The 26,191-nt window shown below is 35.3% G+C and overlaps 1 protein-coding gene across 1 annotated transcript; it reads left to right on the top strand.

Annotated features, from left to right (window-relative positions):
- Positions 1–677: 677 nt before the first annotated feature.
- Positions 678–25,718, top strand: LOC144451449 (centrosomal protein of 104 kDa-like). The gene is made up of 21 exons (XM_078142288.1): positions 678–807; positions 3,623–3,864; positions 6,309–6,390; positions 7,685–7,823; positions 8,494–8,571; positions 9,360–9,475; positions 10,071–10,180; positions 10,934–10,989; positions 11,629–11,784; positions 13,035–13,058; positions 14,109–14,260; positions 14,939–15,092; positions 15,845–16,012; positions 16,914–17,048; positions 17,363–17,553; positions 18,133–18,367; positions 19,132–19,321; positions 20,814–21,031; positions 21,437–21,575; positions 23,335–23,475; positions 23,937–25,718. The coding sequence occupies exons 2-21, from the start codon at positions 3,660–3,662 to the stop codon at positions 24,035–24,037; spliced, it is 2,790 nt and encodes a 929-aa protein (XP_077998414.1). The 5' UTR covers positions 678–807; positions 3,623–3,659; the 3' UTR covers positions 24,038–25,718.
- Positions 25,719–26,191: the final 473 nt, after the last annotated feature.

Raw genomic sequence — 26,191 nt, 5'->3', positions numbered from 1 at the left:
CGCCACTCTATAGCATAAGTGGAATGACAGCATTTTCAATGCTTTGGCTGTCATTCCACTGGATTTACAGTACAGAGGGTGTCCTTCAACTAACTGAATGTAGAAAAGGGTGTCATTCCACTGTTTACATACTGGAAACACTGTCATTCCAGTTCCAAATCATTGAAAATGCTGTAATTCCACTTATTGTATAGAGTGGCGGCTGTCATTCCACTGGATTTACAGTACAGAGGGTGTCATTCAACTAACTGAATGCAGAAATGGGTGTCATTCCACTGTTTACATACTGGAAATGCTGTCATTCCAGTTCCAAAGCATTGAAAATGCTGTCATTCCACTTATTTTATAGAGTTGCGGCTGTCATTCCAATGGTTTTACAGTGCAGAGGGTGTCATTCAACTAACTTAATGTAGAAAAGGGTGTCATAATATAATTTGGAGTATTTTAGCGAACAAACGATTAATCTAGTCTTCAAAATCGCGTTAGTGAGGAAAACGATACATATTCTATGCATTAGATGTCATGTACTTGTGGTCTCGATAAAGACTGTGATGTACTGGTAGTCCGCAGGTCATGCTGCGAGTCCGACATATGGGCGCCCTCTAGTGGCGAGGTGGAGCCATTGAATTGCTACATGTCTGCGCATGTCTACAAAAGTATGTTGTCCAGTCTCATGGAGACGACACCACGGAAGTGTCCGTCTGTCATGCATTAACACCACAGAATTGACCCTTGTTGTTTGCAGAATAGCACCTACAGTGTATCTAAAGAAGAGATCACCACGAATAACATCTGGAGAGTATATCAGTGAGTATTTTATCATTCTGTACAGAGAAACAATTCTTGATTTACGTACAGTGACCCCAAAGTGTCAACAATTTTGACCAGTGTGTACATGTAATGAACGTGTACTGAAAATACCAGTTACGTGCTGACTTGTCGACCCGTGTGTTTGGAAATCAATGCCGCCACATTGTATTTCAGTGATCTCTGCTATATCGTCTTATTCTATGTATTTCATCGTACTTACGGTAAATCTTACAATTATCCTAATCTCAACGTTTGAAGTTAGCAGCTAAATATTTGAATAACAAATTTGAAGTTGAACCCAGCCACACAACCGTCATGTATATGTACAGTTAACGAATGACAATATACCGTTATATATTGACAACTATTTTCATATTTATGTTAATTTGTGATTGAAGTCATCGCCACACGAACTTCTTAACTTCTGTGTAGCCTTGCTAGGAGACGGAGTACGGGACTCGATTCTGACAATGTCCTACAAAGGGGACATTGATTTTGAGTGTAGTGTAGGGCATTGTCTGAATTGAGTCAAGAATAACTTCTGTGGTACCTATGGTATAATGTATGCATGGGCACTTGGCGCGGGAGATCTGAGAGAAATATGAAAAAAAATCATATAGAATCTCTTATTTTTTTACTTTTTATTTCTCTCATCTCCTGCCCCAAGTGCCTGTGGTATAAATAATGTATTTTAGTATGGATGGGATGTTTATTTTGTCGTGTATGGTGGTGAGCTCCTTCCCTATAGTCATTACTCACCCCACAAAACAAGTCATTATTTGTTGTATGGGAGAGTCAGTAGCCCATAAAGTTGATTAGGAGAGGAATAATGGTGCCTTGCAAATAGAAATACATGTCATGGTTTAACACAGACTCTCACAAACTGGTATGTACCATCACCTATGTGTTTACTACATACTTGCATTTAATACATTGCTTGTTTCAACACATTGAAACCCACTGAGGGACTACAAAAGGGTAATATGTTGCTACAAGCTAAACAACTACAAAGCTGATTTGAAGAAAGCTAATAGTATGATGTTAAGTCATAGTTGTACAAATGACTTTAAAAAATGTATTTCATATATAGGTATAATAGAAATCAATATTTCCAATTCTGGAAAGGGTAGGCAGGAAAGGGTATAGTATACAATTTATATTAATTATTCTTAGATAAATATGTACTAAAGTGATGAATAAAAATATTGCATTATGTGATCCAGGTTTGTTATGAAAGGAATTTTAATGATATTGTAAATATTTTGATATTATATTTTGATCCTGTACCAGAAAGGTTATTTTAAAAAAGGATGGCTCACGAACTCACACACATTCTATCGATCTCACTCGGTTATTATTAATTCATTTTTTGATAAGTTGCTCTAGGTACGGTCAACAAAGGCAGAGTTTCTTTCAAACGATATCCACTATTTACTCTGATTTTATGGATAAGGATGACGAGACTAAGTTCATCGTAATTATGTCAAGTATAGATAAAACTATTGTAGTGATGACTGCAAAATTCATAATAGATTGTTTCAGGGTCAGGGACAGTATTTGATCTCCTTTTTGTTTGCATTGTAGTCTTTTATATAAATTATATTTATTTCTCAGCTATTTTGTGCTTTTGCCAAGTTTTGGCTCACGTGACCTCCTTTATTCGTTCTTATGTATTTATGTAACCCTCCTCCCGGGATAAACGGAGGTATGTTCCGTTATTGGAATAAAGAAAGACTATATACTACTGTTATTTTTGTGATGAATCTGTAAATTTTACCTTCAAAGTATATATTTATGAGCAGAGTCCTTTTTGAGTCTCATCAAACCCCAATTTGTCCTTCTTCCTCTCTGTGGAGCATAAACCCTGTAGTATAGACTGTCGACAGTCGCTCGCGCCTTTTTTCCCTACGTTTTATCTAAACTCTGGTCCAGCACAACACTAGTAATAGTATAATCGCAAACTGATTTCGAGGGCCGTATTGCGAAGGCCCAAGCTCGGGCCTTCGGGCCTCGATATCAGTTTGCGATTAGACTAGTGTTGCGCCGGATCGGAGTTTAGATAAAACTTTGGGGAAAAAAGGCGCGAGCGACTGTCGACAGTCTACCTGTAGTATAAAGGAGGCACATCCAAATTAAAGCCACCCTCTGTCCTACCTGATTCCAATCTATACAGCTGGGTTGGCTGGTACACACAGTCCTGGTTCAAATATTGCCCAAAGACTTTAGCCATTCAAAAACAAATGACAATTGTGTGGCTTGAAGTTATGAGTTACAGTTTCCATGCCAACCATTCTTAGTACCCATTAAAGCTACACTAGCTGTAAATAAACTATTATTTTGTTGATCAAGAAATCAATAATGTATCCATGGAAAATTGTTAAAATACCAATAATTAGAGACACACTGCAGTGTATGTTAATTAGGAGTCCATTATATGTAGTATTAGTAGCAGGGTGAATTCATCATCGCATTGGGGCACGGTTATTTGATACAGACCCAAAAATCAATTTGAATGGATTACCTACCATATTATATCACAGACAAGTAAGAAGAGTCTGTGGTGATTATAAGCACAGCTACACAAATATGTGTACTCACAGCTGATTTAATATATAGTATTCTGTACAGCTGATGAGGGCATGTATTATTATATCTAACCACAGACAACTAACTAGTTGTCTGTGATCTAACAAAGCAGTTTCAATAAATAATGTTCTAGATTCAGCTAGTGAAGCTTTTTAACCCATCATACCTCCACATGGTGATGTACACATTAAATGATTCTCTGATACTATTTTTCTGTTTCTTTCAGCACACTTCATTAATTTCATATCTGTAGTGTACACAGAATGCCTCGTAAAATTCCCTTCTCTGTAGTCCACGCCAGCAGTAGTGATGATGGCTACAATGCTAAAGAATTGGAAATACACAATCCACTCGTCAAAGGCTGGCAAGCAGGAAGGTTTTGTTTATATCCACAAGAAATTGTAGTGAGGTTAACGGAAAGAGTTCGAATTAAGAAGTTGCAAATATTGTCACATCAGTTCCTTGTTGGTAAGTTTACTATAATTATTATTATTATTATTATTATTTATTTATTTATTAATCCTCAAAAAGGATACATAATTCTTTTTTATACTGTAGTTATATTTATTTTCATACACGAAAAATTTGGCGGAATGGTAATTTAGGAAATGTCATGTGCATTTTAATTTCATCACCTAGAATCCAATTGTGTGGTGATTTTCACCTCTGTCTTTCCCCTACCATGCATGTTATTTTGCTAGCAGGTGTTTACTGAGGGGCAATTGCACAATGTCACACAATCTCAACAAGTGAACTTTGTTAGTTTAGGGGGAGGGGTTTGGCATCAGTGTGATTGCTGAACTTCATTTTCATACCTCTAACCAAATTTGACGGAAATCATTCACTCCTTCAATGATAACAGCTTTGGTATTTACTACTGAGATGTTGATAAGTTGATAAAAATTTACCTCTAATGTGAGATATGGTGATGGGTTTCTGGTAGTATTTTAATGTGTTTACAATCATGTATTACATTACATCAATCGTAGTGGTGTGACTGCTACAGTTTTAATAGTTTACATCATATAGAAATGCTGGATGTTGCACTTGTGAATGTTTGTTTAGGGGGTGGGGGTGGGGGTTTTGACCTAAACGAACTAAGTTTGTTTGTTGAGCTTGTGTGACATTGTGCGATTGTCTCTAATGAATATTCAACCTGAAAGCTATGATTAGAGGGTACACTGAGTAGCAGACATTGTTGACAGTGAACCATTGATACAGTAACATAACAATTATGACAGAGACTCATCTATTGAGATGAATAATTATAAGGCCTAAAACAAATAATCGTTTGGTTCCGGTTACCCGACCCCCACCTAGCTTTTCACTGCCGACCTTAAACTTTTTTTAAAAGTATTCAAGAAAAAATTAATAAAATTGCAAAAATTGTGAAGTCTCACAAAAATTAGTGGATGCAGAAACTGCCATCAACTTAAAAAGACAAAATAAAACTGTTCTTCCAATCTGTAATGGCTGTATATCTGATAGGAAGAAATAAATATCACAGAGACAATTTGGAAAACAATGGAAAACCTGAACTAGACACTCACATAGAAAAAAAAATAAGTAAAAAATCTACCTACCCCACCTATTCTAAAATTGAGCATTATCAGAACCACACAGTTTTTTTTATTAAGCCTAATTAAACTAAATCTTTTTAATTGTACTTCACCAAAATACTTGGATAATTCCTAGATTTCACCTTGACTCCTCAGATCTTCATCAGGGATGTGAAAATCACATTGTTTACACAAGCTAGGATTTATTTTGTGCAGAGAGTACAAAGTTTACATTTAATTTTAACACAACAATGTTTTGAATTGTAGATGTGTCTAACTGATTGACACAGTAGAACACAATAGGTAAAATGTAGTCATTGTTGCATGAAGTGGGTTGAATGGAATGAATTACTGACTTTTATACAATTGTATTTCACAGTTGAGTCAACACCGATATTGTTTGTATCTATAGTATGTCCATGTTTTCTTTACCATAGAGATACATACAAATTTGACATGCCCTTTTTCAGCCCAATATAAAACTATAGGGGGTTATTCAGAAACCAGGATTATTTATCAGGGATTATTCTGTATTTTGAAAGCATTTTAATTGAATTTAACTCTACCAGACATGCATTTGCAAGCTGACTTGCCACTTTTTTTAGTATATTAACATTTCACATTATTGCTGTAGGCATGCTAAAGTTTGTATGTGTATGTGTATGTGTATGTGTATGTGTATGTGTGTGTGTGTGTGTGTGTGTGTGTGTGTGTGTGTGTGTGTGTGTGTGCACGCATGTGTGTGTGTGTGTGTGTGTGTGTGTGTGTGTGTGTCAGTGTCTGTCTCTGTGTCAGCACATGCGTGCAGGTCACTTGTGTGAGTGCATGTATCTGTGTGTGTGTGTGTGCGTGTGCATGTATCTCTGTGTGTGTGTTGTGTGTATGTGTGTGTATGTGTGTATGTGTATGTGTATGTATGTGTGTGTATGTGTGTGTGTGTGTGTGTGTGTGTGTGTGTGTGTGTGTGTGTGTGTGTGTGTGTGTGTGTGTGTGTGTGTGTGTGTGTGTGTGTGAAAACAATAGCATGATGATCATAGAATACTTGTATGTCAATTTTGTCCTACAAATAAACTCAATAATTTGCTAGATGGATTGATCTGATAGTGGTCAAAATGATGTCTAGATATAAAAGTACCCAGAAAATTATCTTATAAAGGCACCTTCAGTATGAAAATTTGGTCAAAAAAATATGATTTGGGGTCAAAAGACTTTAAACTCAAACATTGTGATTTGTGGTGGAGATGTTTTCATGTAAGTGTAGAATTGAAAATTGACAAGACTATTTCAAGTTTGTGTAAAATGTTGGTAAAATGACTTCTTGTTAGTAAGTTATCTCTTCTCTATTTCTTACAGCCAGTAAAATTGAATTCTTCATTGGTAATCTACCTCCAGACCACATTACAACATTACATGGTACTCGGTATAAACGTCTAGGGTAAGTTCTTTTTTTGTATAGTTTATTGTTACATGTATTTTGTGATACCATTTACCCATAAATTTCAATGAAATCGGTTTATGTGTAGTCTGTCATTATCTTGTGTGCTACACACAAATCTGTGACATCACTTTTGTATATTTTGACATCATCTTGTGCATTGCACATAAATTTGTGATATCACTTTTTGTGTATTTTGTCAATACATGTATCATGTACAGTACCCATAAATGTCTGTGTCACCACTTTTTGTGTATATGTAGTTTGTCATTATCTTGTGCATTACCCCAATAACAACTACATCATCACTTTTTGTGCAGTTTGGACAAAAGTCACATTCATTGAGTCTGAGTGAATTAATGTTTTCCGAAGACTGCATGATATTGTTTAGAGGGCCCTAGGGAAGATTTATTTTAGCCATCTGGGCTAGGCTACCTTCTTAAATCTAATAAAGTTGAATTATGTAAATGTAAATCTAATGTAAATACCTCGTTTCTCGTTGCTAATTACAATGTATGTGTTCCTATGAGACTAATGAGAATTAATTAAAACAGTGATTATATATTAATACATGTACATGTAAGTGTGTTTCCCTATCAGCTTGACAGTAAGATATCCACCAGATTTTAAGCCACACAAGTTACAAAACTGAACTTATCAACTCTGAAAACTGACAGAATCATTTCAAAAGCCACATTCACCCCAATCCTACCACGGATCGTATCTTTTCTATGAATTTGACTGGAAGAGGGTTAATGTACAAGATCAGGAATAATCTCATTGATATTGTGCCAAGAACATGAATCATCCAGGAAAACAAACAATTAACAAGAGGACATACCGAGAACTTACTTCTCCCATATGCAAGAACAGATGTATACCTTAACTCATTCTGTCCCTCAACAATACGTATCTAGAACAATCTTCCTATCAACACACTGTTTTTGCTATGGTTTGGGAACACCGGTAACAGAGAGAGAGAGGGGGGGGGGGGGGGGGGTTTCCTAAAGTCTATGGTAATTTTGTTTAGGACCTAGAAATTGTGTGTGTCAGTGGCATGTCAAATTGGCATAGAGGGCACACTGCTTACCGTCCTTAGCAAAAACACTATAATTCAGTCAACATCAGTAAACTCATTCAAATCAGCTATTGAGGAGTGGTCTTTATAATTTTGACTGACCTTTGTGCATATATAAGCACCATTGTAGGATAAAACTGAAACTAATATGGGATCCACATGATTTAGAAGAATTATCAAAAAAATACAAAATAACAATTTTTGTTTATTTTTTAGCTATGTATCTCTATCTGACAATGAAAAAACTGGATTTAAAGCTCGTGAATTGAAATCTGTTCATGTTGATGCAACGGGACAATATTTAAAAATAGTCATTCATAAAAACCATGTCAATAAATACAATCTATTTAACCAGGTAAGTTTTGTTTTATTAGAGTGTCTGTACTTGATTCTGTGTTTCTCATTGTAACACCTTAAAAATGATGGGTCAGTCAAAAATCAAAAATAAAAGTATAAAAAGAGTGAGTGTATGAGTACATGTTGATGATACTTTTCATGTCATAATTGCACTTTAACATTCTGAATGACTTAGAAATGACTTAGAAATGACTTAGAAATGACAATTATGTAAAGTGGCCATATGGATTAGAATTGGGTATTTATTAAACAGAATCTGATGCAAAATGTGTAAAGTTTGTTACTGTACGTACAATAAACATTTTGCACATTTTTTAATGTTTTGCAATTTATTGAGTTACGAACAAGGACTTGGCATATGTTATTTCACATCGTTTTTTCAAGTAGAAAAGCACACTTAAGTTGTTTTATAAATTAAAAATCCAAAATAAATACCAAATTCCCATCCATGTGGCCACTTTAATGTCAGAAGGAAACTTTGAACTATTTGTTTGTGATTAAAGTTCCTAAATTTCAGCAATGAATTGATATTGATATGGACTTTAAAGACCAACTAACACCATATTTTTTACAATTAAATGTTTCTTGATTGATAGCTAACATTTGTATTCTTCTGACTTGATGAAATGATCATGACATATTGTATTGCTATCCTTCTTCATTAAAAGGTTGGTATTGTTGCTGTCAATGTTATTGGTGATGATGTGATGGAGAAAGAAGTAAGACCTCCTGATCCAACAGACCCAGTAAGTGTAATACGTATCATGTTGTCATAATAGTTCGCTATTTTAACTTAAAAGTGGAATGCCACTCCAGAAAATGGTGTATTTTCATAAACTTTGGGTTCAACCTTGCTTCATGGGACATGCATATGTATTAGATGAACACTGAATATTCATGACTCCTGCATACTTATTACTTTTGCTAAATAGTTGTTTTCCAGAGTGACATTTCTCTGTAATCTTTACCCTTTGACAAATACATCAAACTTTACTGTGAATAGTCCAGTCTTTATAATTAGCTTATTTACTGTACATGTTTATAATTGTGGATGGTACTTTGTATACCTGCTTACTATTTACTTCACTGTTGGATGATCTTGAAGGACAGAGTCCCTTTATGCATGTTATGTGAGACACCTCTGTCAAGATCAGAATTGTTCATACTCCGCATGGGGTGAAATGACATCCAAACATGAAGTGACTATTATACTGGTTTGTTTACTAAATCAGTGACAGTCTAACCATTTTCAATGAGGATTTAGTGAAATATTGGTACAAACAAACTTGATAATTACCACATCATGTTATACAACCAGTCACTTATATGTTCTATGTAATATGTGTATCTATGCATGACTAGCTAGGTTGTTTTGTGTCTGTTTGTTATGTGTATACCTTCATTGTATTTATATCAACACTTGTTGTAAAAAGATAGTTGCTGTAGAACTACATTCTAACATTCAGTCACTGTTTGAATGTTTTTATTGTAATGTCACTGATTTACCTGTGTTTGTCCTTTCTTCCTTTACCAGTCTCTCAAACATTTGCTGAATACATACTTACCATCTGGTAAAGCATTTCCTGATGAATATGGTGGTCACGATGACCATGATGTCCCAGATCCTGCCATTTGGGGTGCACTAAATAGGTAAGGAACAAAGTTTACTTATCTAGTTTATTCATCCCCCAAATGAACTAATGCAAAGAGGGGATTATGTGTTGGGGTCTGGCCATCTGTGTGTCTGTATGCATCCCCCAAATGAACTAATGCAAAGAGCGGCTTATGTGTTGGGGTCTGGCCATCTGTGTGTCTGTATTCGTCTGCCAAATGAACTAATGCAAAGAGGGGCGTGTGTGTCTGGCCATCTATGTGTCTGTATACATCCCCCAAATTAACTAATGCAAAGAGGGGGTTATGTGTTGGGCTCTGGCCATCTGTGTGTCTGTATGCAGCTAGCTACAGATACATGTATAAAATGAGTTAGTCAATTTCATTCAAATTGATGTGATTCCCCAAATCAATTTGATTTGATTTATAGTATATGTACAGCTACACAAATATGTTTACTCACATGTGATTGAATACAGTACAAGACAGTATAAAAAAACATTCGAGTTGTAGCTGGTGCAGCTTTCACAATGGGTTTAAACAAAATTAATAAAAAAGAAAAAAAGTTGGTGTTTAAGTGGTTTGAAAAATGTGATTACAATCTTATTAATCTTTCATATTTGGAATATTACAGGCCAGACTATATATCTCCTATGGATGACTTAGCCTTTGATATGTACCAAGACCCAGAAGTGGGTCAGATAATACGTAAACTTGACGTCAGAAAAAATGAAGCAGTACTACGTGAGTAATATTCTTAACATGTACAGTTATTTTAAAGGGAAGGGAAATCTAGTGAATTCACTACATTAATAAAAACTTGGATGTTAAAATGAGATAAAATGTATTGGTTTCATTCCCTTTCATTTATATCAGTATGGAGTTGGAAGTTATCGTCACATGGGCAGAAGTGGCATACAGACTTTGATAGGGAACTTCTGTTAAGCTTGTTGTTATCTATTTCTATTGTTGTAATTGTAGAACTATATCTGCAGATGTACCCTATGTAGCAAAGGACCCTATGTCACTTCTATCTAAGTTATAGATGTACCCTATGTAGCAAAGGACCCTATGTCACTTCTATCTAAGTTATAGATGTACCCTATGTAGCAAAGGACCCTATGTCACTTCTATCTAAGTTATAGATGTACCCTATGTAGCAAAGGACCCTATGTCACTTCTATCTTAGTTCGGATCAATGGTAATTCTGCCATGATAGGTGAAAGTGAATGAAACCAAGGCATTTAACATTCAAGTCTTTATTAAACTTAATTCACTGGGTATTATTTTCTTTAAAGGTTCCTAGGATTTATAAACAAGTTTTAATTATAGGTATTAATTCATTTACCATAGCACTGTTTTAGCCAGATATGCAATATATTGACATTTATGTATGAATGCATTGAATGCTGCTGAGATGAGTCATTGACTGGAACATTACAACTGTATATTTGTCCGAACATTTTTAATAACACAAACAATTTTGTTCATTTACAGAAGAAAAATATGATCTTGCAAAGAGGCTGAAGCAAGCTATAGCAGATTTACAGAAGGTAATGTTAAATGATTTGAGTTAGTTAGTGTACACACAGATCATATAATATATATATATGTAACATAGTTGTATGGTAGATTGTATATGACTGTCTGTACAGTAAGGGGCACTTATTTTTAACTGACTGTGGGGGCTGGTGATTTAGAGTTGGGGTTTCTCAAAGTGCACAGTGACACCCCCCCCCCCCCCCCCCCCAGCTCTGATGCCCAAAGCCAAAGTGACCTCCCAAAGGAAAGACCATGTTTTTACCAACCTTTTAAAGCCAAAGTGACCCCCCCCCCCACGCCCAGGAAAGACCATGTTTTTCCAACCTTTTAAAGCTGAACTGACCCCCAAAGGAAAAACAATGTTTATTCAACCTTTTAAAGCCAATGTGACCCCCCCCCCCCCCCCCAGGAAAGACCATGTTTTTCCAACCTTTTAAAGCCAAACTGACCCCCAAAGGATGAACCATGTTTTTCAACCTCTTAAAGCCAAAGTGACCCCTCCCAAAGTAAAGACCATATTTTTCCAACCTCACTAATGTTAGTCACTATCAATATAAAAAGTGACCCCATACCTGGTATTCCAGTTTTGATTGCTTGATGACAGATAACAAATAATTGAACTCCAGTCACTTATTTTTGTTTTCAAACAGGTTGGAGAACGATTAGGGAGATATGAAGTGGAGAAAAGAAGAGCTGTTGAAAATGAAGATTATGATTTGGCAAAAATTAAAAAAATTCAAATGGATGAATACAGATTGCAGATTTACAAACAGTTGGAACTCCATGACTTGTTAGATATGACCAGGGTAAGTTAGAACTCCATGACTTGTTAGATATGACCAGGGTAAGTTAGAACTCCATGACTTGTTAGATATGACCAGGGTAAGTTAGAACTCCATGACTTGTTAGATATGACCAGGGTAAGTTAGAACTCCATGACTTGTTAGATATGACCAGGGTAAGTTAGAACTCCATGACTTGTTAGATATGACCAGGGTAAGTTAGAACTCCATGACTTGTTAGATATGACCAGGGTAAGTTAGAACTCCATGACTTGTTAGATATGACCAGGGTAAGTTTTATATTATATATAGTTTATTCAGTACTTTGGCCACTGGCCTTATGTTCATATGTATAAAGATACAGTAAACGGACACGAGAAGAGTTACAGAAGAATAAATAAAGAAAATATCATGAAAAAAAATTCAATGTAGTAGTAATAGTTGTGTCTAACATGGTACAAACTATTCATTATTGACTAGGATTTGATTTGCCAAGTGTTAAAAATGTTTAATATTTCTCAAAATCTGAATAAGTCTTAAGTTTTATGTATTGTAATGACTGACTGCAAGTGCTCAAAGGAGTTGTTAGTATTGATAGAATGATGATTAGATTTTTAGCCAAACTCCAGTATTTGTTTGTGAGCTCAGAAGCTGTAATGCATATAAAAGTATGAGATTGAATATTCATGGAATCAGGATTCATAGTTACTGATCTAAATGAAAATTCCTACTCATAAATATTTTATTGGGGGAAATATATTCTTCAAATGTACACAGACATCTCAACATTGTCAATGTATGTATGTATGTATGTATGTATGTATGTATGTATGTATGTATGTATGTATGTATGTATGTATGTATGTATGTATGTATGTATGTATGTATGTATGTATGTATGTATGTATGTATGTATGTATGTATGTATGTGTGTGTGTGTGTGTGTGTGTATGTGTGTGTATGTGTGTGTATGTATGTGTGTATGTGTGTGTGTATGTATGTATGTATGTATATATGTATGTATGTGTGTGTGGGTGGGTGTGTATGTATGTGTGTATGTATGTATGTATGTATGTATGTGTGTGTGTGTGTGTGTGTGTGGGTGGGTGTGTATGTATGTGTGGGTGGGTATGGATGTATTACTACAAGCTTACATCACCAATCTCACTGTCAGCAGGATTTAATTCATATTTATGTGATTTCTAAATCATAAGAATCTCTTGCAACTTGCATTGACTGGCTTCAACTTTGCATTTCTTTTCTAAAAACTAAAGCAACTCTTCTGGCCACCCAATAATGTAAGTACATTGATAGATATCGATAACCATACCATACTATGCTGTTCTGTTCTGTTCTGTTCTGTTCTGTTCTGTTCTGTTCTGTACCTCACTTTGCTGTGCTGTGCTAAACATAAATCATACTGTGCTATGCTAAACATGAGTCTTCATTTACTGTGCTGTGCTGTGCTGTGCTAAACAAGAGCCATACTGTGCTAGTGCTGTGCTAAACATAAATCATACTTTGCTGTGCTAAACAAGAGTCATACTGTGCTGTGCTGTGCTAAACAAGAGTCATACTGTGTTGTACTATGCTGTGCTGTACATGAATCCTACTGTGCTGTTCAAAACATGTACCATATGTTGTGCTCAGTGTACATCTAATACTGCCACTCTTGATATGTACTGTCATAAACATTTTGTACTGTGCTAAACATATGATAGCTATACTGTGATGCTGTAAACACAACCTGTGCTGTAAACTTTCTTCTGTGCTGCTCTAAACACAACACAACACAACACAATGCTGTGCTGAACTTGACTGCTGTAAACTTTCTTCTGTGCTGCTATAAACACAATACATGGCTGTGCTGAACTTGACTGTGTTGTGAACTTTTTGCTGTGCTGCACAATGTTCTTAACTTGCTGTGCATGTACTGTATGCATGTACATGTATGCAGGTATAACTAGTATTATATTACACAGTGCTGATCATATACATACAACATATGCTACTCTACATGTATACTGTTCCAAATGTGTTAAGTAAATATACCACACAGATACAATGCAAATATATTTTCATTTACATTTGAGTCTTTTGTGAGACATATATTGTGATATATACTGGTATTGCAGTATAATTGTACCTTGTGTTTGAATTTTTACAATTTCAAGTAATTCCTTTCACAGAAATTTTCAATTATCTATTTCTGTACATTATGTTATACATGTAAACTGCAATTTTCATTTATTCACTTTGTGTTATATAAATTGTACAATTTCTGTTAATTCACCAATTTCTGTTAATTCACTTTGTGTTATAAATTTTACAATTTCTATTCATTTTAGTCTGAAAGAGATAGATTGAGAACTCCCCTGCGGGAAATATCACCACCACCACCGCAACCTATCCTACCTCTGAAAGAGCCAACACCAAGACCACCACCTCCTGAAACACCTAAACCAAGTAATGATGAAAGACCATTACCTGCTCTCAAAAAGTAAGTTTGGACACACTTTTCTTGAAACAGAGGACATTTATTGATCGTATGTTTTCCCAACTTACTAAATTGTAGTTTTTTGTGTCCAAACAATTACCTCACTAGTGATATAAGGATTACATGCTAATGATCAGTATGGTTAGTAGTTATAGCTAGTTCAGTAAATTGTATTTTAGTGTGTTCATGGTTTCCTTATGTATCCTGTTTATTTCATTTCATTTTGTTTTTTGTGTAACTGGCTCTTACTTAGTTCCTATTAACATTGTAATATTACTGTGTATTTTAATAGGGAACTTGCAAACCCGCCATGGTGAATGTTGCATCATGGGAAATGTGTTGATAAATACTAATCAAATAGTATTGTAAACAATAATATTACATTGTTTTTAACCACAAATAATTAATTCATAGACCATTGTGGGAGGTTTACTTTATCGGTAGTTCCTGATTAGGTATTACGATAACCACAGATAATCCCATAGTCCTTTGCATCTGAGCATGCTCAGTCTGGATTGCAAGTTCCCTATTGGAACCTTTCATGAGTCTAGTAATTACATGAGGGAAGTCTAATTATAATGGGTTCAATTATGATGATGTTATGTACACTGTACTTTCCACACATCTGTGATCTTGGTTGTATTTTCCCAACATAATGTCTTCCTCTAAATCCACTTTTAGTTCCCCAAGAAGAGAACCAACACCAGAGGTTGCACAAACTGTGGCTGAAGATAACACTGGTAATTTATCAGGTATAACTGGTGAACCTGAAGCTATGACTGAGAAACAATTGAGAGAAGCTGGGTCTGTTATTGAAACATTTGGACTACAGTTGGTAAGTTTATATGAGTGAACAATGTTTCCATTTATCCAGGAACCAGGGTTCTTTTTTTTTCTTTTTTCTTTTTTTAACATTTTTGTTATGGGAATTGCTCTCAGCAATTTTCTTTTATGCAGACATATATACACAATCATACATAATTCTACAGAGATCCATTCAGATTTAGGAGTACAGGATCATGACAGGGCTATATTGCATGCTTTACATGTATATCACGTTGCTGTGGAACTGTCAAGGCCTTCCCAGTCAGTCCACAGGCTATCCCAGAGTCACCCAGGCCTGGCAAACATAGCACCTGCGGGGGCTCCATGTGAGTAATCGTCCCCGACTTTTCGAGTCATTACTCCAGGATTCCCCCCAAATTCGCACTTGTCTTGTACAGCCTACCCATCGAGTCTATAGAACACTCACCCTGGGTTTAGGCTGATCACTGAAAAATCCCCTGTTTCCAGTGGGATTTGAACCCATGACCTCCCGACTGCTAATCCTGAGCGCTAGCTGCTATGCTACAGGGAGGAGGTACTACGGTTCTTCTTCACTAGGGTTCTAAAATGAATAAATTAAATTGGAAATAAGCCTTCACATCATTAGGGGCTCTCGTTTAATGGTTACCACCACCCAGACAGTCTGGGGAGATACACACATGTACAGTTAGTTTTATAATAGATATACATGATGGAGTATTGGCACAGCTTAATTTATCATGTATTGTTTTACAATAAAATGTACTGTACTTGTTACCCTAGGTATCTGGTGCATACTCTAAGACATGGTCATACAGAGAGGATGCCTATGTTGCTATCCATAAACAAATGGAGGAGATGTCTACTGGTACTGACAAAGAAGATCTGAGAAATATGCTACGAGCAGCTATACATTTGATACAGAAAGGATTACGTGACAAAGTCTTTGCTGTAAGTACCGGTATATGATTGACTGTCTTTAACTAAAAAAACATTATCTGACATAGTGTCTTCAATTCAACAAGTTAATGCATTGGGTTGTAAGTGGCTTGCCTCTTATCACTGTGGTCTTGGTGCAAGGCCACGCTAGGTTGGATTACAGAGAGAGAGGATACCTTGTAAATTCACTGTTTAAGAAAATCTTGGTATAATATGTGTTAGTTTCATTCACTTTCACTTATCAGTACAGAGTTAGCATAGATCTGGACTTAGGCAGATGTGATGTATGAGACTTGCTAGGGAAATTCAGTTAAACATATTGTTCACTAGCCCCATTTACACGGCACTAAAAATCCTACCTGGGATAGTTTGAAGCCCGTGTAGACGCAAACGCATCCTGAAACCGTCCTGAAACTGTCCTGACTTAGGACACCTTTGAGAGGTTTCCTGAAACCCTCCTGACTTCGTCCTATGTACTGTCTGGACAGAACGCGCGACATCTCCGCTGTAACCTTCCTACGTGTAGACACAAATCTATCCTACCTCAGGTAGGACGACCTACGTGTAGATGGGACTAGTGTTTGTAATGTTATACATTTTTTACACAATTTCAATACCAATAGTAACACATGAAGCTATTACCAGCTAGGCCTACATCAGATATCACCTCCACCTAAGTTCAGATTGATACCAGTTTCATACTGATAAGAGAAAGTGAATGATATCAAAGCATTTAATCTCATTTAATATCCAATATTTTATTAAACACAGTGCATTCACAAAATATCCTTCCCCTTAGCAATCACATGCTGTAAGTAAAAACAGCATGGTTCACTTAACTCTACCAAATCTACAGGTTTTCACCTGGCACTCTCTGACTTACATTTTCTTTCTCCATTCCTTTATTTTAAAGGTTTTTAGTGCAGCTGTGAATTTACAGAGAATGATCCTGGAGTCTTGGATTCCAAAACATAGAATACCAAAACAGGATACTGCATATGCTGTGGATAAAACATTACCAGAATTACTTGCCAGGACAGGAGATACAGTAAGTTGTGTGGTACTGATACTCAACTGTACAGTTTATTGTTGTGTTTTCTCCTAGGCTCATAGACTATGTGACTCAGCTGTAAAGTTTATTGTTGTGTTTTTACTAGGCTTATAGACTACATGACTCGGATGTAAAGTTTATTTTTGTGTTTTACTAGGCTCATAGACTACGTGACTCAGCTGTAAAGTGTATTGTTGTGTTTTTACTAGGCTCATAGACTACGTGACTCAGCTGTAAAGTTTATTGCTGTGTTTTTACTAGGCTCATAGACTACGTGACTCAGCTGTAATGTTTATTGCTGTTTTTCCTAGGCTCATAGACTACGTGACTCAGCTGTCAAATTCACTGTTGAAATGGGAGACTTCCAGGAAGTAAGACCACTACATATTGTAACTCAGACATGTCTACAACCATTCAAGTTGTCAATGGCAACACGTCTTGCTGTTAGTAGGGTCACCATTGTAGAGAAACTTCTACATGAACTTGGACTTGAGAAGAACAGGTAAAGTACATATATGATGTAGATGTATACCCATGTATGAATATAGCTTTGAGAAAAAGTCAATGTTCCAGCCACATGAAATTGACTGGAGGTCATGGGTCACCACGTACCTTGATTGCTACCTTCTGACAACACAAACGATTTCTCACTTTGTGACTATTTTATTGTCACTAATGGCGCACTATAGTCGTTTGGTGGTCTGAGTTGGTCTGTTAGACCTTCGTTTGCTATTCTTTTTGGGTAGCATAGAAATCACAACTTTACAAGTGTAGTGAGTACTACAGTAGTTGAAAATCTTGTACAGTAGGGGGCTGGTTTGAGTTACACACCCTTTAGCATATATATACTACAGCTGTTTGAAAGGTCCAGCCTTTGGTCCGTTTATGTAACCACTTGTTAACCACGAGTTGTTGAATTGTTGAGCATATATATCCATAAATGGAAACAACTGGATCTTTCAGGCTAGTATACATAGGAATCATGTTATTATTCTAAATTTTTTTGTCTCAGATTTCCTGCGACAAGTGCCATGGTTTTGAATTACAGGAACTGATTCAGAATTGCTATTATTTCTTGCAGTGGTCTCACTGTTGAAAATGTGATGAAATTCTGTGTGAATGGTTTAGAGCATACAGCTGGGGAAGTACGAGATGGTTCTGTACAGATTATTTATGCACTTTATCGTATGAAAGGTGATGAAGTCAGAGACTACTTACCACCAGATGAACCCTCTACACGTAAAAATACTTTATATCGTCAAATATTTGAAGAATTTGATAAAATTGATGGTAAACCATCAGAAGCAGAACTGAAGGTAATAGACGTGATTATTATTAAAGGGAAACACCACTCCAGAAAATTGATTTTAAACATATCAAAGCATGCTGTGTGAATGATTGACTCTTACACCTACACATTGCATACAAGTTAAAACACATTGTATTTGCACTGCAGTGCAAGACTGAAACATTGTTGCAAACTGTATGCAAATGAGAGTGTGACTCTTCCTTTCACACAAAATAGTAGGAAAGCTCACTTGTGATTTTATGAGATCGCAGGGGTGAACAAATCATTTTGTGAAGTGGTGGTCCCCGGACCAGTGCCTTAAAAAATCCAGTGGTCCTGCTGAAAGAATTAGTGGTCCCAGGTCCTGCTAATGTGAAACATTAAATCTTGTCTATGAATCTGTATATTCAGATGACTTTTTAACATAGTTATTAACAGTAAGGTACTGGTCCGACAGACCAGACAAGGTAAAATTTGTGTGGTCCGCCCAAAAAAATTGCTAGTCCTGGACCCAGGACTAGTGGATTTGTTCACCTCTGGCCTTTGTGAAAAAGAAAAATCAGGGAAAGTAATAGCAATTTGGAATGTTTCCACTCACATTTTGAACACAACAGAAGGAGTGACATAGACACATGCTGTCATGTCATAGATGTGCACTGTAGTGACGTAGAACAACCAGGGTATAAATTTCATATTTTTTTGTTCAATATGGCTTGTGCATGATATAATTATTACTCTTTAACTTTCATTTATTTTCAAAATGAAAACTTTCACCTGTTTGACTACGCACAGGCTCAGGAGAAACTAAACAAGAAAGTGAATCAGGAGAAGAAGCAACAACAGATTGATGCCTTACAAGCAGAATTACAGCAGTTAAAAGATCTTGCAGCCCATCAACCATCTCAAGGCAAGAAAGATACTGATGATAGTGAATCTAAAAGTGGTGATATTAATATACATATTAATGTGGTTTCTGGTAAAGGTACGTATTAAAGGGGAACACTACTCCAGGAAATAAGAGTATTTGTATCACATTGTACTTTGGGTTGTGGAGTGTCATTTTCATGATTTCACATCAGATAATATTTCTGTGATTGCCAAATTGATGCTCTATTTCACCTCTATGGTTCTCACACTTGTCCACCATTGCCCCATGACTCTTTAGCAGATATACATATTTATTAGATGGACACTGAATAGTCATGACTCCTAAGTGCTTATGACCTTTAGATTATTCTTTTCTTACTTGTGTTTTGTGTTATCTGTTTGAACTTCCTGTATCATTCCTGTTTTTTCTTATGTATTTTTTTGATGTGTATATTCTTTTAAAAGACTTGTCTCTCTTATTCGGATATTCCTATCAAAAGGGGTCGTAGAGGAAATAAAATTATTATTATCATTATAGATAAATAGTCATGAATATTCAGTGTGCATCTAATACATATGTATGTCTGCTAAGTCCCATGATGCAACAGTGGATCGGTGTAAGAACAATAGAGATGAACTATTGATTCAATTTGGTGTTTCTTGGCAATCACACAAAAATTTATCTGATGGGAAATCATGAAATGCCTTCAGATTAAAAGTTTATGAAAATATATCTATTTCCTAGAGTGGTGTTCCCCTTTAACTAAAAGTTGTGTCATTAATATAATATACATATCATTGTGGTGTTGGGTAAAAGTATGTATTAAAATAAAAATAGTGACATCAATAAAAGTAATTTTATAACAGTCATTTATAATTACAACCAATCTTTCTATCATGAAATTTAATGTAAGGTATTTTTATTGCAACTGGTTGAAAAGGTTCATGGTGTGATAGGTGTGATAAAGTTATGTGAACTTAAAATGGGTAGATTTTTTATGATGGCAGTGACCTTTTCAATGAACCAGATTAGTTTAAGAAATGACTTTCACTTTTCAGATTCTACTTGCCTCATTTGTGCACAAACTGTCATGTCATAACAGATAGGCTGATTGCTATGGTACTTGGTTGCAGCCTCACTTTGTAGTCTAGTTTGGGATACCTTCCCAATAAAGTGTTGAACCAATGAAATGCATTCGAACAAATTTTAAATTTTGTTAATCATAAAATTTAATCCTAAATCCACTAATTGTATCTTTGATGAATGAAACTGAATCAACTCTCATGAAGTATGAAGACACAGTATGAAAATATGGTATAGAAATCTGCTTTAGGTCTTAAAAACTCTGAATATTGCAGAGTATGTGGGTCATATATTTTTCAAGCTTTTAAGAGTCAAGTTCTGTGCATTCTATAAATGTGAAATTTAAAAATTACTGTGGATTTGGTTGGAACCTTTGAGTGGGTAAATGTAACATTATGCAAGGGAGAATTATAGAATACTATGCATAGCATGTAGGGTAATAGTAAAATGAGTGTGAGAAAGTTATGGTATGATAATGACTTTACCAGACAGACTGATTGAGTCTCCTGTTGTGTTTTCTTAGATGGTTCAAACAGTCCCACCAAACCAAGTCGAGCACCACTTAGTAAAGTGAAATCAACAAAGGCCTCCAGTATTGCTGATGCCTCTGAGTTTGGTGAAGATATTGATAAAATGTGTATCTTTTGTGGTGAGAAAAATGAAGAATTCACAGAGGAAGGCCTAGATCTGCATTATTGGAAACACTGTCCAATGCTGAAAAGATGTGCTCACTGTAAACAGGTAATTTGCATTACTGGAAACATTGTCAAATGCTAAAAATATAACAAGATGTGCTCACTATTAACATGTAAGCATGTCATTAGCAATGGACTGATTTCATGAAGGTATGGAGTATGTTATATCATGTTATAGTATGTATAAAATATACAAACAAGTTATATTTGGTCAAAATTGTAAACTCTGAAATTACTAGGCAAAGTCATCTGAAAAAGTGTTGGGAATGTTCAGGCCAATTAGTCTGAAATTAACTTTAAAACTATTCATCAGCTCTACAAACTATAAAGAACACCCTCTTATGATCACAGCTTGGATTTCAGTATCAGTTGTGTAGCTATTTTTGTACACAGACTTTTTGACGTGTATTATAGTGTGGAAGATTACTTTACAATGTTGTACTCTTTACAGGTTGTTGAAATTGCTGGTTTAACTGAACATCTCCTAACAGAATGTGATAAAAGAACTCAGTTTGCTAAATGTCCACGTTGTCATGAAGCAGTAGAAAAAGCTCAGTTAGATCGGCATGTCCATGAAAAGAGTTGTCCTCGTAAGTATTCATTGGTATGAAAACTTGTCCTTTGCACAACATAGCTTTGGTAAACTTATGAAATTCAGTATGGTGTGTGTGTGTATGTGTGTGTGTGTGTGTGTGTGTGTGTGTGTGTGTGTGTGTGTGTGTGTGTGTGTGTGTGTGTGTGTGTGTGTGTGTGTGTGTGTGTGTGTGTGCGTGTGTGCGTGTGTTCATGCGTGTGTGTTTACACGTACATATGTGACTGTGTGTATGCCTGTATGTCTGATTTACTTGGTAATCATGTGAAATTCATTATAGCATGATGTCCATGTGTGTCAATATGTGTGCATACATGTGTGACTGACTGTAAGTATGTGTGTATATGCCTGTAATTTGCTAAGCACTTGCGCATTCTGCAATAGTGGGAATTAGTGGTGAAAGAGTTAAAATCAGATATGACAGGAGTGTTCAATATCTTTTGATGTCTATGTACCTATGGTCTTTGAGTTGCAAATCACTTATGGCTATGATTATGATATGCAATTTCCAAATTAGATCTCATATCAGTGTTTTTGCTAAGGACTGGGAACCCCAGTTACAGAAGGGAAGAAACTGGAATAGTCTCCCATATACATTCTTGCAAGCCAGAGTGCAATTTTTCTGCTGGTGCAATGATAAACAACAGTGACAGTGCGTCTCGTATGTTGCCATAAAAGAGGCTGTGGTTTACCACGATGCCCATACATAATTTTTGTGAGAAAAGCGTGTAAAATAACTGGGGAACTCAGGTAGAGTTTACCTACTTACCACCCTTAACAAAAACACTGTTTAAAATTAAACTGAAAAGAAGTTATGAATCCTGACTGAAGTATCAGTCTATGTGTCAATGATTGTGATGTCATGAAATAATTTACCACTCTATGTTACCATGGTTACATTGCCATATTGTGCAGTATTTCACCAATTTATGTACTCTAGATTTCAGAGTAATGGCAGTGTTGTACACACAATACAGAACTCTACAACTGTTTTATAATTCAAAAACAAATTGTATAAAAGTAAGAACTTTTACTAATATAATAAACTTGCATAAAACATCTCGAAAACTTCATCCATTTACTAATACTTGAAGTTCTTCATGATGGTATTGATCATATCACTATTGGCTTTACCTTATATACTTATGCGTAAGAGGTGAAACAAAATTTGAAATACATGTACATCTGTCAATGTTTAAGGGACTATTACTCTGAATTTGGTATCTAAGGGCTGAAATAGATATATTTATGGGTGTGTACAGGCTGAAACAACAGTATATTTATGGGTGTGTAAGGGCTGAAATAGATATATTTATGGGTGTGTACAGGCTGAAACAACAGTATATTTATGGGTGTGTAAGGGCTGAAATAGATATATTTATGGGTGTGTAAGGGCTGAAACAAATACATTTATGGGTGTGTGTAACAGCTGAAACAAATATATTTATGGGTGTTTAAGGGCTGAAATAGATATACTTACAGGCATGTAAGAGTTGAAACTAATGAACTTATTTCAAGAGCTAAACCAAATATCAATATGGTGTCCAAAAAGGTGAGCTCCCTATACTCTACAGTATCTGGACATAAGTAGTAAGTCATCATGACAGAGTCACACATAACAATTACAAAACAAAAGTATATTTTCACAGGCAATAATTAAAGCATCATGGTAAGTTGTCAAACAAGCTTCAGTGATTCAATGAATCCATTAGAGTATATCTCAAAGTCGTTATTATGTCATACATGATATTTTCCAGCTGCAAAGAATAAAGATCAGGCCAACAGATGTCCTCTATGTCATATGAACATAGCAGCCGGAGAAGAAGGCTGGAAGAAACACTTGATGGGCAAAGATGGATGTAAGAGTAACCCAAGGAGAGAGCCATCATTAAAAAGACGTAAGTAAAACACAATCCATCAAATAAGCCGTTTTTCGTCTGATGAGATCCAGTGTGAGCCATTGCATTCATATCAACCACGTGAGGGTGGTCAAGCTGAAAGTGTCAAACACTTAGCAACACTATTTTTCTCAACATCATCGCACATGGGCACAGTGAAAGCTTGACCCCGATCACGTTTGACAACCGTTGTTGCTAGGCATATTTGCATATCTCAGGAAATCAGCAATGAGACGTTAAATCTCTCATGAACAAAGGACTTGGTGATTTAAATATTACTGTAATCAAATGAAAACAGGAAAAGAAATTATGAGTCATGACTGAACAGCAAAACTTGCAGGACTTTAATTTCTTAGGCACATCGACTTTATCACAACTTAGTTTGTAGATTATCGTCAAAATTCATTCTCTCAAGTAGGATTACTTTTTTCACTGTACCATTACTCTTCTTATTCAAAAAGAACAAGAACAAAAAAGTAAACAAGGTGTAGGAAGAGGTAAGGCTGGAGGTAGAGCTGGTGTGGGAAGAGGAAAAACCACAGGTAGAACACCCAGGAAATAAAAGAAGTAACATCTACAGAGACTGGGCAGGAAGGTAAAATCATTGTTTGAACCACAAATAAAGACAAGAATGGATGTCTAGTGATCTGAAGATGTGGAAATGAAAAAAACTCAACTGCTGATATCAATCAATTGTAAATTTATGTTTTGTATATATTAATTATTTGTATATTTATAAAGGTATAGTCTGCACATTAACAAATTTCTGTTTTTTCTTGTCATTAGCAACAGTATGACATAGTTACTATTTACACCTCCACTCAATCTGTTGTGGTTTAGTTATAGACCATGTTGGCATTCAGTCTAGACTCAGAATAACTTAAAGAATTATAAAATACTTACACATATTACATTAAGGTATTGAAACTTTAAAATCAACTATGATAATATGTTACAAATGAATAATAAATCAACAGTTCTTATTTCTAAATATATTTCCCAGTGTACAGGTGTTCAATTTGTTGTTTATAGCGTTATATTTTTTTTGTAAATGCTGAAGACTGTTGCCAAGAACACATGACATGATACAGATGAACATTATATAATATTATGATTTGTTAAGAAATAAGGAGTACATGTAAAGCCAATTTAGAGGTTGCACCCTATTTTAATGTAAAGTAACTTTATATAAAATGTGAGTTTTTTTGCAAGGACTTCCGGGACCTTTATTTAAACTTATGACTGATAATCCAGCCTTTGGTTTACTAAGATAGAGGACAAACTAAATATTATGTTCTTCAGTGTGATAGATTACACAAGTGGGTGATAGTGGTTCCTCTGTTGTGTGATTCTAATCACCATGTGATTAAGATAGTGTAAACATTGGAAGTCCCAAAGCACTGCACAGCAAGTTCACAGAACTCTGTCAGTAAAACTCTGTGACGCCTCCCTACTGAGACTAAAATTAAACCAATGTCCATACAATATCTTATTACTGTTGTATTAGTTTGTGTCTCTAATGATTTTAGTTTGTGTCTATCTTAGTAAACAGAAGGCTTGATTACCAGAGTATTATATGTTATCCGCATGTACAGTAAATACCAATATGATATTCAGTTATAAAATATTATTAAAATTAATATTAATGAAGAGATAATAACCTTGATTTTGAGTTAAATTAAAGCCATAACAGAGTCTCCCAGGCACCAAATTGCCAAGTTTAAGTTCTGTTTCTGTAGTTTTTGTATTTTATAACACCACCTGCACAAATCATATCTAAAGTTTTCATAAATTTGCCATCTTTAGGCATTCAAAAAACAGTTTGTACAAAAAAACCAAAGAAATCATAATATATTTCGCTGACCAGAAACAATTCTTGTGGGGTTTTTTGCCTTGTATGCAATGACTGTTCTCTAACAGCTTCTTACATTTTCTTCCATGACAAGATACAGAGTCTGTAATGACATTATGTTTGCAATAAGGAACATAGTATTTTAGAAAGGCAGTATGCATGTATATGTAGTTTTCATGCAACAAAGATCTACATTTACTTCCTTCATAATGTCTTTATCAAGAAGGTAACCTGTCTGCACATTCTACAAGCCAAATATAATATTGCCAAGGATGTTAATATCACAGCTTACATACTGTGAAATGCTAAATTTTCACTAAGAATTTATAAAATAAAATATCTTTTTATTCATAATAGTATGCATACCTTCCTAAATCAGTGAAAATTAGGTCCAGGAATTTCAGAAAATTTATCTTTTCAGTGAAAATTGATGTTAATATCACTAAGAATTTATGTTCACTTTTTCACTGATGTGGTTTTCCACTAAAAAATAAAATCTCTTTTTATTCATAATAGTATGCATACCTTCCTAAATCAGTGAAAATTAGGTCCAGGAATTTCAGAAAATTTATCTTCTCAGTGAAAATTAAATCCCTTGAAAATAAAGTATCTGACAGTATGTGCGTAGTGGATATTAATTGATAAAAATACTATCTCTATAATTGTAAATACCAGAACTCTACACTATAATTTGTAGCATGGCATTCATTTTGTAGCATGGCATTCATTTTGTAGACTGGCATTCACTTTGTAGCATGGCATTCATTTTGTAGCATTGCATTTATTTTGTAGCATCGCATTCATTTTATTACATCCATAAATGGATTCTTATAAAACCTTCCTACTTCATTTTTTTTATTTTGA

The sequence above is a fragment of the Glandiceps talaboti genome, chromosome 21 (assembly GCF_964340395.1).
Source record: "Glandiceps talaboti chromosome 21, keGlaTala1.1, whole genome shotgun sequence".
Lineage (NCBI taxonomy): Eukaryota > Metazoa > Hemichordata > Enteropneusta > Spengelidae > Glandiceps > Glandiceps talaboti.
Note: the sequence above shows the minus strand (reverse complement) of the source record. Positions and strands in the feature narration are given on the sequence as shown.